At 33.7% G+C, this 12,983-nt stretch overlaps 1 protein-coding gene across 2 annotated transcripts in view; it reads left to right on the top strand.

Annotated features, from left to right (window-relative positions):
* KCNH7 (potassium voltage-gated channel subfamily H member 7) overlaps window positions 1–12,983 on the top strand; it is a gene marked incomplete at both ends in the record, with an annotated part of 453,180 nt that overhangs the window by 390,986 nt on the left and 49,211 nt on the right. For both annotated transcript variants that reach the window (XM_082841792.1, XM_082841793.1), the window contains one exon: window positions 8,588–8,987. In XM_082841792.1, coding sequence (XP_082697918.1) covers window positions 8,588–8,987 — 400 coding nt within the window. The remainder of the gene's footprint in view (window positions 1–8,587; window positions 8,988–12,983) is intronic.

The raw sequence follows: 12,983 nt of genomic DNA, 5'->3' as shown, positions 1-12,983 counted from the left end.
ATCTGCCCAAAATGACAGGTCTGAGAAGTTTGATGGATGTCTTGGGTTTCTTGTGGATTGGCCCTTAGGGCTCCAAAAGACCATGACAAGTTATGGCTTAGGATTCACTCACTGACCCAAAAGATGTTCCTTCTCTTTGGCACACATTTCTTACCAACTGTTCTCCATGTGCTGGGACTCGTCTACCTCTACATCAGTGTTTCTCAACCAAGTGTATCACAGGCACCCTAGGATGAATCTATAGTTGGTTTTCCGCTACTGTCTGAAACGTTTTGTTGAGCTTAACTTTATAGAATTTGCATTATGAAATCAGTAGGTATTTTGAATGTGTATTGTCAAAGAGTGTCTCCCTAGCCACCATCCCCACCCCACCCTGTCCTACTTTAACGGTGTTCTGAAACTTGACAACTCACAGATCTCACAGGAAATGTTCAATTCTGCAAAGGGTCTGAGCACCCAATTTGAGAGACGTCACACGACAAGTGAGGTCCTCAGTTGGTGCCACAGGGATCAGAGGTACAAGAGCAGATGCTGCGATCACATAGCAACACTCTGTTATGTAAGATGGCTGTCCAGGGATCCTTAGCAAGTGTGTATTAATTTGTTTAGATTATAAACAAAAGTAAAACATAAAATTTTAAATGTTATCATAGAAAACTTGTATCCCCCTCCCCCAAGAATATGTCTGTGAAAGTAGCCAAATTTGGGAAACACTGTTCTAAATGATTTTCTCTCTCTCCTTTTCCCCTCTTCACTCTGAAAACTTCAGAATCCCTTACTGTGAAGGTTGTTCTAGAACTGCAAAATTAAGCTAATTTCCTTCTGTAGCCTCTAGTGTGAATGGTTAATTTCTTCTCTAATAAAAAAAGTACCCATGGATAACAACAACAACGAAAAAGAATCAGCTATGAAGGGTAACAAGACCAGTGACGGATTGGATTACTTCATACATTCTTCAAGAGTGACAATGAAGATACCCCTTTTACATACAAACCATAACTATAATCAGGATTTTCAGGATGTAATGATATTTCAGAATAAAATTTCCCCAAAAGTGTATAATATACCATATTACAAGAGTATAAAAACTATTCAGCATTCATTTTTGTTTCTGATAAAAAAAGAAAAGAAATGCTTCCAGAGAAAAGAGATCTTACATTCAAATGGACTAATTTGGAAAGTTTCATCATATGAATATGAAAAAAAAAACCTCTTTGGATTTTGGCCCCCAAATTAAGTGACAAATTCTAAAATCATTAAGCTAGAGGTCACTCTGATGAGGGGTAATCTAGTCCAGGGTTTTTCAAACTGGGGTTTCATGGAGGTGCCCGAGAGTCTCAGAGGCCCTCAAAGGTTGACAGAAGACAGGCTGATAAGACTCAGAACCATCCATCTCCACTATACAAAGAGTAGCTTGATTTTATCTGCTTTACTGATTAGAGTTTCAAGTAAATTTTCAGTAGTTTTAACAAGAATTGACCTAATTCATTTTGCCATTTCTAGAAAAGGTTATGGTAACTCCCTTCTCAAGTAGGTTCATTCATTCAATTAGCATTTATTGGAAAAGTCCTAAGTGCCAATGCACTAGACTCTGAGTTTATAGAAAAGAGTGAGACGAGGACCCCACTGCCTGAGAGCTTGCATCCTAGACTGGGAGAGCAGCGGATGAGCAGGTAGAGTACTATCTGATAACAGCTTTAATAGTACTATATTCAAGGGGACACGTGAGCATGGAAGGGGAAGTTTCTGATTACCAGTGGAAGTTTTCCAGGTAGAAAGGGTAGAAAGGTCATGCCCATTAGAGGCATGGAGCTATAAAGTGTTGGTTTCCAGCCCTACCAGAGCTAACATAATGAATATTTTATAATGCCCCTTTCTACTATTGTTAAATAAAAGTCATAGATAATATAGCTTTCTTACATACATAATTTCACAAATATAATATATAATGCTCACCCTTAATATAAAGGAAAAACAAAAGAAATGTTCATAATAAAATACCTAGTAGAATATGTAAATGCTTCAGGCATGTCTGCATAAAAAGATATAATGAAGTTATCAGATGCTTGTACCTACTGATAATGAGAAAGTCCATATTTAAACAATAAATTCAATATTAAATGGGATATTGTTAGTTTTCTTTATATTTGCATTTTAATAAAGGGTTGCATAGAATGTGTGCACTTATAAATGTATTGATATATATGTGCGTACATGCATTTATACAGATAGATATGTTTATATGCATATATTAATATGTAGATAGCTAGAAATACTGTGACTGTGATAACTACAAATGTTTACTGATATAGCTGTGCTGTATACCATATAGTATACAAATACCACAAGACCTGTTGTCATTGAAAATGAATAGTGGCAGTAACTGGGCTTGCCTATGTCATTAATACTAATATCTTCCTGATGCTAATGCCATCTGGACAGACCAAGGAAAAGATTCTCTATTTCTTAATTTTTGCATCATCAAGCATTGTGCCATCCATAGCAAATTACCTCAATATCATTGATGCGAAGGAACAGTATTATTGGTTCAGTCTCCAGAAAGTCAACTTTTCATTATCTGCCTCAAATTTTTCCATAGTTTGCTTCTCTGTGGCAAATTTTACTTTCAGAGATATTAGTAGTTAGAATCTAGAGCTCCCTGTTTAGTTACTTGCTTCATTAAACTCTTCCTCCCCTGAAAATTAGTAATATTCTTTTGATTAATCACTTGCTTTGTTGACCTCTCTCCTTTCACACTTCACTGCTATTTTTTATGAATTCTGAATGCAGGCAAGGCCTTTGACAGAAAGTTCATAGAAAAGAGGAGTTTCAGCTCACATTGATATGTTTGCTTCATTAGTCTGATAGATGAATCATGGAATGGATACAAGGAAAAACGTAGCAGGCCTCTGTATAGAAACTCTGATCATCTTGTCAGGATTCTTTCCGAACCTGATCTCTACAATAGTTGTCATTAGTTTGTTGGAAATGAATTTCTAAAACATTAGACATACTCATGTTCAAAGTTAAGTGACAAAAAACATTTTGAAGACCTGCATGCGTATATGTGTCTACACATAAAGTCTCTTATTAGATAGTTCTTGGGAATTAAGGCAGAAGTTTCCATTGGCTTGTATTTGAGGCTACTGGTCATGTCTCCAAAAATCTGTGCCATGACAAGTAAAGACACACAGGATCCACAATGGAATAATTTTTGAACTAAGGAAATATAAGTGTATTCCATCAAAAAATTTTGCATTAAGTTCATCACTTATCCATTATTTACATGTGATCCACTGATAAAATTTGCTAAAGATGGCATAAGATACAATTTTTGGTTAAATGTTTCCAGAACAAGTCAAATTCCAATTTTAAAAATATAACATAACATTCATAATTGTTTATTTACTGTAACATTTGCCTAATACTATTTAGAATCATTTGATAACCAGTTTTCCATGTTACTATAAAGAGAAAGAGGTCAAATTGCAGCAAAATAGAATGTTAATTACAAAACAAAATAAAAATAGAAGTGTCTTGACAGTAAAAGCTATTAAATAATGGAGGTTGTAAAATCTTTTTATTTATTATTTTTAAAATATTTATTTATTTAGTTATTTGGCTGCATCAGGTCTTAGGTCTTTGTAGCGGCATGCAGGATCTTTTTGTTGTGGCGCACGGGCTCTAGAGCTCGCGGGCTCAGCAGTTGTGGAGGCTTAGCTGTTGTGTGGGCTTAGCTGCCCTGTGGCACGTGGGATCTTATTTCCCCTGCCAGGGATCGAACCCACGTCCCTGCATTGGAAGGTGGATTCTTAACCACTGGAACACCAAGGAAGTCCCTAAAATCTTCTTTTTAAAAGCCCATTTTTGGAGGAATTTGTGAGGTTTGGTACGGACTAAGAAAGGCTAAGCTACGTGTCCCCCCCGCAAGGTTTTTTACACACTCAAAATATAGCTCTTTGATTGTAGTAGTGAATGTGTTTTAGAAATATTGAAATAGTGTGACTCAAGCTGAACAAAACAAATAGAAACTAGTTTCAATACTATTGAGTTTTATTGGGCAATTTATTGAATGATGAATACAAGTTCCAGAACTTAGAGGGAATAGAAATGAAATCTAAAATAAAACATGAGTGTGGAGTTATGAAATGTATTACTAAGTGTTCCCTTTTCCCCATTTGTACCCAAATATTACTTGACAAAGAGGACAGAATGATGGATTAAGTAGAAAGTTTCAATGACAATTCATCCTAACAACCTGTAGGCAAAACCAAAGATCACATACTTATATTTCCTCATTTGTAAAAGAATAATTCTATCCACTTACTATAGGCAAAGATTTTAGAGAGTAAACCTCTGAAATAAAGCATTTTAAATGTAAGGTATTTGAAAATGCTTACTAAAAAGAAAGAATTATTTTGAAAAATTCTTGAGCATGAGATTGTCTCTTATTGATGATGCTTTCTCAGTTTAACTGTAAGCAAACTTATTCTTAAGTAGAGAGTTGTTTAATACTGATAAGAAATCACCTAATTCTAGCTCTTCAAAAAGAATTCCGCTTACATTAAGAGAGAATGCCTGAACTATTATGAATTGTCTAGTAAAAAAAAAAAAAATCACATAGTTTTCTTGAGTCTGGGTCTAGTATCTAACATAGTGACAAAATTGTAGTTGTTTAGAGTATATATTTTTAATTAAAGTTCAGTTAAGAAAGTCATACTTAATAAAGGAAACTAACTTTTACCTCAATATAAAAAAAAAGTACCTAGGGCTTTGATGAACTATGGATGTGGGTACATTTTTAAAAATTGAAATTCGATGATATTCATCAGCTACTCAGAAATTTGCATAATTAAATTTTCAGAGGAAGAATCATTTTACATTTTTTGAAAATTCTGACAAAATGAAAGTCAAGTAGGCCTTCTTTACTGTGGCATTCAGGAAAAAAGAGTTTGAAATGTCATTCAATCACAGTGAAGGAGTTGAATTTTGAGATGACATGGGCACTGATGAGGTGGAGAGTTGACCTATTAGAGTTTATTATTATCTCCTTTGCTATATATTCATGGGCAGGACTGGAAAACAGTTGACCTTGTTTCAATCTACTGCAAAATAGTTAACCGTTTTCTAGATCTTATTTATTATCATGATGTCTTTATATTTTATAATAATGATTACACTTACCTCCAGTGAGCTTTTATGCCTTTTCAATCTCTACCAAAAGTAACAATAAAGACAATATTTGTCTACCAGTGAAAAGTTCAATAAATACCACCTAAGAGAAACTTCTTTACCTCTACAATTTAAAAGTTGTTGTCATTAGTTTAAGGATAGTTTTATTTCTATTTTCAAAAAATGAAAAAAAAAAACGAAGGTAGATTTTCATATATCTGGGTATTACATGAAATTAGATATACTGTGAGATAACCATGCATTCTGAAGATATTCTAATCAGCCAACAACTACAATTATAAGGTAGTTGTTGGTCCCATTTTTGACTTGCAGATAATACAAAGATAGTAGCTCATTGAACTAAACTATGGAGACTAACAGTCTCCAACAAATCTGAAAGAGGAGATGGATCATTTTTTAGTCTACATTTTCTGAGATTTTGGTGCAATCACTTCTCTCTGTTGTGTAATCTGGGGCAAAATGCCTTAAATGTTTAAAGAGACATTTAAAGAAGAAGAAGAAAGAGTTATTGCAAGCCTAAGTGTCATCTACAAGATGTGCTGTACACAACTGTAGCTAAGGAAGAATGCCCAGGCGTGTTAGCAGCATCTTGATAACAACAGAAAAAAACCCAAGTCATTTGTTACATTGTCAAACTAGCATATGTAGTTATGCTTGGGTACACGTTACAGAATCACAAGAGAATGGCTTTGACTGTCGAGGTCAATATTCATTCATCCTTATGATGCAGCTGAAAGTAATCTCTCTCCCCGACCCTTACATCTCCCTCTCCCTTTTCTTTTCCATCTCCCCCTCCTTCTGCAGTTATTTTGTGTCAGCTGGCTTGAGACTTCAACATGTACCTTATTTCTTAAACTTTTTTGGTCCAGAAAAGAGGTCATTTGTGTATTATTATATATTATACTTATTTATCTTAACTTTCATCTAGGTTTCACCTCATTCTGACATAACTCTAGAAGAAACACCAGAGGTTTCTTTGGGGGGAAGGCAAAAAGAAGGGAAGTGGCATATACAGCAGATTTGATTCCTTTTCTTTTCATAACGTCATTTTACTCTACCATGTTTACAGCCAGAAGAGTCATTAGTAAATGACATTTTTATCACAATATGTTATTAAAACAGCTCATTTGTTTTGAAGCATTTCTCTTCGTTAACCAAATACCTATAGAAATGTCATTATATGTGATTTATTTTGAGGTTCAGAAATATTGTTCCAACGAAAGGCAGTTTTGATAATAAATCAAATAATAATAACCCTCAAATATTTCTGATTTCTCAACACAAGTAAATAGATAACCAAGCTAGGAGGAAAAATAAACATGCAAACTTAAGCTGTGAAATGTAGAAATGGAGTTACGCTGAACCAGGGTGATTTCTGTTACCAGAGTCTGAGTAGTCAATGAATATAGATGACGTTCTTGTCTTTAAAAATCCCTGCAATTTCCATAGGGAGCTGAATGACCAGTGTCCAAAAACGTCCATTTGAAATTCTAGCTATCAAAGTAACACGTTTGGAAAATATGTAGCTCTGTCAACCCATTTTACAATATAAAGTTCCTGCTTAGTGATGGAAGCGAAAGTGTGTGGGATATTCAAATAAAAACACAGTTAGAATTTACTGGGTATTACCTACAACCCTAGAAGGAGTTATTATTATGACCATTTACAGATGAAAAAATTGACACTTAGAGATTAAGTAAATAACTTGTCCAAGGTGACACACTGGTATGGAAGCAGAATTTCAGACCTAAGTTTGTTCTGAAGTTCTAACTTATAACTGCTAAGCTGAAACACTGACAATACAAGTAGTGGAAAGTTGACATCTCTCCCAGGAAAACACCTCATACTCACTTAAACTCACCATTCATTCTTTGAAGAGATATAATTTTAAATTTGTGATGAAGAAAACACTGTTTCCCTTATTGCACCCTGAAAAATAATAACTCAGCTTTGGAAACAGAGAAGACTCACCTCTCCACCCATCCCTAAATGAGCAAAGACCAGAATCCAATTGTGATAAGAGCATCTCAACTACACAAGCTCCTCTCATCTCTAGAGGATTTGAATACTAACTGAAAAGAAGTCAGGGGAGGCTGAGAAATCTTCCCTTCCCTTGTGTCCACTCTGGCTCAAGAAAAAAAAAAACTATAACACTTATTATAGAATGTTAATGAAAATATTTTCTTGATATTTAGAGCTCTTTTTCCACCAAGTCAATATGAAGATATAGGGTGATAGTTATACCACATGTTATTTCTGTAATTAAAATATGTGTTCTTAACATAGATGGATGTACTTTGAGAAATAAACAACAACAATAAACACATAAAATGACTCAATAATTGATCAGTAAACACCATGTAACTATGGAATAATTATATGCCCTGTGAATTATATAGTACTTATAGTTGACATTATTTAGGAAATCCAAGAAATGAACTTGTAATTTGTACTTATCAGATTTCAAATCCAAACAACCAGTTAAGTATCCTGTTATTATATAGAAGTGTCCTATCATTAGATACCTGGTCAGTAATAATCGTGCAGTTAGTTACACATATCATACCCCAAAGCAAAACACATAATATCACTGGGATATCAAGAAACAATTTATCCATTCAACACATTTAGGAAGAAAAAATGAATTTAAATATAGTACTTCATGCATGCATGCAGTCATCCAATATGTTTCCCAGTTGCCTTCTTGACTAGCTCCTTCGCATTATTCAAACCCTTCTAAACTCTAATGTCAGCCCCCCAGCAAGATTCTCTTTGGTCTTCCTTTCTAAAGTGGTCCCCATCCCAACCCAAGCCTCTGAACATCCTCTATCATATCACTCTGTTTTACTATCATCATCACACTTTTCACTCTCTGAAATGATATTATATGTTTATTTTAAAAATATATATCTCTCCCCAACAGACAGTAGCCCTTGTTTCACTTCATAAGACACTTTGTCTAGTAAATAAATGTCTTCTTCTATTATAAAAGTAACCATGACTGTTTGTTCAATACTATAATCCCAGTGTGTGGCCCTTGGTAGGCCCACCAGTAGCACTCTGGAATGTTTGTCGGTGAATGAATGATTTGCTGAGTATTCATTATGTGCCAGGCATGTGGTTAGAGCATGAAACCAAGCAGACAGAGCCTCTGTCCCATAAGTCTTACATGCCAAGATACTGAATTAATGTACTACAAACTTTCAAGGTACTTTCCAAAGCAGGTGTAAAATTAAAAAAAAAAAAAACAACTAACCTTAATACTTAATTCAAATACATAGTCATCTTCAGTGCTACCATATTGTTGTAACCTGTTCCTACTTACTTTGCTTCACAGGAACATACACTGAATTGTTTACCAACTGTTTCTGACCATGCACATTTATTTCCACAGACAACAACATTAATTGGTCTTTTGAAGACAGCTCGACTCCTTCGTCTTGTGAGAGTGGCCCGAAAACTTGATCGATATTCAGAATATGGGGCTGCTGTTCTAATGCTCTTAATGTGCATATTTGCCCTGATTGCTCACTGGCTGGCTTGCATTTGGTATGCGATTGGGAACGTAGAAAGGCCCTACCTGACTGACAAAATCGGATGGTTGGATTCCTTAGGACAACAAATTGGGAAACGTTACAATGACAGTGACTCAAGTTCTGGGCCATCCATTAAAGACAAATATGTCACAGCACTTTATTTTACCTTCAGCAGTTTAACGAGTGTAGGATTTGGGAATGTGTCGCCTAACACCAATTCGGAGAAAATCTTTTCAATTTGTGTCATGTTGATTGGCTGTAAGTAGATTTCTCTTTTGTTATCTATTAGGATAAAATAATATCAGAAAATTGATATCTCTAGAACATTCAGAATAAGGCAAAGAAAAAAATTATAGAAAGTTGTAGAAATAATAGGATTAAATATACGGGTATTGTATTCTATCAGATCTGATTCTCTCTGTGAAGGGGAGGCACCAAAGGTCTTTTGTGACCTCAGGAGCATAAAACTGGAATGACATGGATCTTGGGATTCAGGAACTGAGACTTGCAGTTTACGTTTACTGATGTAAAAACATGTCTGTAATTTACTACTAGTGGTTATTTTCTGTTTCAAGCTGAGGCCAGATTAGAATGGGAAAGACTAGCTTACATTTACATATCTATAGATATAGATATATAAATATCACCCTACTAATTATAATGTAAGATAACCTTTCATACATATGCACATACATACAGATATATATATATATTTTTCCCCCTGTCATTGACTAAAAATTCCTTTCCCTGTGACATTATGTCAGGGACCTAAGTGACTGCCCTTTACCCTACAATGGGTAATGACATGAGCATCATTTATAAGGTATAGTCTTTGGAATAAGAAAAAAATTCTGTGTAAAACTAAAGATACTTTAATATTAATATATTTTTTAAAAAATCACACTGTGGAACCACTAAAGATAACCTTGCTGATAGCAGACAGCAGTTGACAAAAGCATGATGGATTTTTAAAGCTTGAAAAAGAGCGTCATCCTACATTGCATACAAATTAGAAAGTAGATCCAGAGAGTTAATTTTTAAATGTTAACATGTTGTCTAATAAAATGTGCTTAGATAAGCTTTATTTATGAAACTTAAGTAGATTCAGCCAGTTTACTGTTCACTGTATTTAAAATTTACTTTTCATATATGTGTCATGGTGTTTTTATTTTAGTAAGATTGTATAGGCAGATAACATTCTATTTAAATAACTCAAGATATTCTGCAAATTCAGACCAAATCTTGCCACAAACACAAAAGTAGAATTGCACTCAGAAGGAAATGGAAGTGAGGCCCACTTGAAAAAATAGAAAAATTCATTCCAGAGAGACTGAATCTTTCAGAACAAACACAGTCCCACTCTGTGATTGAAACTGCTAGTTAATACTTTATAGTGGTTGTCAATTTCAGTGGCATTGGTAACAAAAAAAAGAAAAGAAAATGTCTGTTTTTAATTATTTATACACCCGTATAGAAATATATATATATATATATATGTATGTATACTCTTTTTAAAGAAAACAGAACTTGCATCTTGAAACTTAGAATTTGCAAGGAAGAATTTTTTAAGTGCATTGAAGTTTAACGTGTTCACCACTTAGGAATCCTTACCGCTTGTGAGGATTAAGTGAAATACATAGTACTGTTTATCATGTGAATTATTTTAAACTAAAGAGAACTCAGTTCTTTACTTGCTCTATACCCAATCTCTAATCCTTAAATCAGGAAATTATTGGCAGTTTTTATTCTTCCTTTATTCCTGTCTTTTTCCTTCCTTCTTTCCTTCCTTCCTTCCTTCCTTCCTCCCTCCCTCCCTCCCTCCCTCCCTCCCTCCCTTCCTTCCTTCCTTCTTTCCTTCCTTTCTGTGTTTCTGCCTTCTTTTTTTAAAAGTGGCACTAGCCTATTTCTGTTGATTCTTTAGGAAGAATATTTGTTTCCTGCAGATGAATTCTATCTTTTAAGAAAAGAGAAAACACTCTTGTTAATTGAGTAGACTAAGATACATCCATATTCCACATAATATCTTTTATATGAATAGACTTGCTTGTACAAAACTTAATCAAAATGGGATTATGTAAAGCTTAGTGTCACATAGGAAAAAGTTTATAGATATTCCTAGAGAATTCTATCATGAGCTATTATGCCATAAAAGGCAAAATAAGACTAGAAACTTAGCAATAATAGCATGCCTTGAAATTTTCTTAGCCATTTGATGTATATGTGTATATCTACACATGATATTTCCATTTAGATCCAACTGTATTAGAAAATGATTTGGTTTTCTGTATTTGATTATATTTTTATACTAAGTACATACGCCTCAGTTACATGACTGACTTGATTTAAACCGAAAAATAAAATATCCAAAATATAATGTAAAATTTTGTATATATACTAGTGCACGTTAAAGTTGATATAGTCTAGTTATCAAGTTGAACTCTCATTATCCCTAAGCTTCTTTAAAACTAATCTTCATTCTAAAATAAAAGTTTGAAGCAAAGTTGTAGAAAGCAATGCAATGTACAATCCCTCTTACAACAATATAATACAAGGAAACTAAAAATTAAACATTAAAGCTATCATCTAATTAAATTCAAATAACACAAATACCTATAGATACATTTTTAAAAGCATCTATTTGCAAAGACAGTCACCAGTTGTGCTGCTGAATGTGTACAGAGAACAGTAACCAGAGAATTCTTTTTAAAAATATACACATATACACAATTCAAGATGAAAAATAAAGAAAAATGTAAGCGGCCATTAAATAAATAGGAATACAAGCTATGCTCACATATTTATATCTATGTGTTCTAATATATGTTTATATCTTTATTCAAATATTATAAATATAATATATACATTTAAATTTAAAAACACATAAATCAGTATCCAAAGACAAATGTATTTCATCTCTGACCTGCTTGACAAACATCTTTTTATAACATGTAAAAAAAAGTTATTGCATATCTGCTTTTAACCATGATGGAGTAACTGAAACCTTACCATACCCCTATAATTTTTTTTTTTTAAATAACAGAAAACTGAACAAAATATACAGGCATTTGGATTTCATCAAAATTAGTAACTTCAACTTTTCAAAGGACACTTTGAAAGGGAACAGGAAAACGATAGACTGGAAGAAAATATTCTCAATAGTTAGATCTAAAAAAGGACCTTTATTCAGCATATATCAAGAATTCTTACAACTCCGTAATAAGACAATTTAAAAATGAGCAAGATTTTAAACAGACATTTCACAAAACAAGATATATTAATGGCCAATAAATACATGAAAAGATGTTATTAGTCATCAGGGAAATGCAATTAAAACTCTGTGATGGTTAAAATAAGATAATACCAAATGTTGGAAAGGTTGAGGAACAACTGATATTCTCAAATATCGCTGGTGGGAATGTAAAATCACACCGTCTTTGGGAAATCGTTTGGCAGTTCCTTATAAAGTTAAACATACCACACAGATCAGCAGTCCTATTCCTAGATGTTTCAAAGGGAAACGAAAATATGTGCCCACACAAAGACTTGTACACAAATGTTCATAGCAGTTTTATTCATAATAGCCAAAAACTAGAAGCAGTGAGATTTCATCAACAGAAGAGATAAATGGACTGTGGTAGAGCCATGTGATGCAAATCTACTCATCAATTAAAAGAAGAACAAACCACTGATAAATACAAAACAATGAATTTCAAAAACAATATGCTGAGCAAAAAGAAGTCAGACACAAATGAATATGTGCATTATGATTCTATTTACATGAACTTCTAAGAAATGCTAACTAATCTGTGATGACATAAAGGAACTCAGTGGTTGTCTAGGGTCAACCTAGAAACCAGTGGGCAGACAGCCAAGGGACACAGAGGAATCTTTTGGGGATGTTGAAAATGTTCTATATCTTGATTGTGCTAACAGAGGTGTATACATTTGTCAACTAACTGAGCTATACATTTAGAACAGATTCATTTTGTTATATCTAAATTACACATCACTAAAATTTATTTCTTTAAGTTAAAATTTTTTTTAAGTTTGTGTACTAGATAGAAAAGCAAGTGTATTTGTTCTATCAGCATGTTTCAGCTATTACCCAGTGACCCTAAATTCATTAGTTTGGTGAGCATCTCAGATTTTGAGTGTGGCGTGCTGACGTTTTAAATTATACCTGTTTTATTTTTATAATACTGCAACGTAAAACAAACCATTCTGGTGAAGGAAGAATTTTCTATTAAGGAAAGC

The sequence above is a fragment of the Leucopleurus acutus genome (assembly GCF_964270905.1).
Source record: "Leucopleurus acutus genome assembly, chromosome: 6".
NCBI lineage: Eukaryota > Metazoa > Chordata > Mammalia > Artiodactyla > Delphinidae > Leucopleurus > Leucopleurus acutus.
This window is presented reverse-complemented; position numbering and strand designations above follow the sequence as displayed.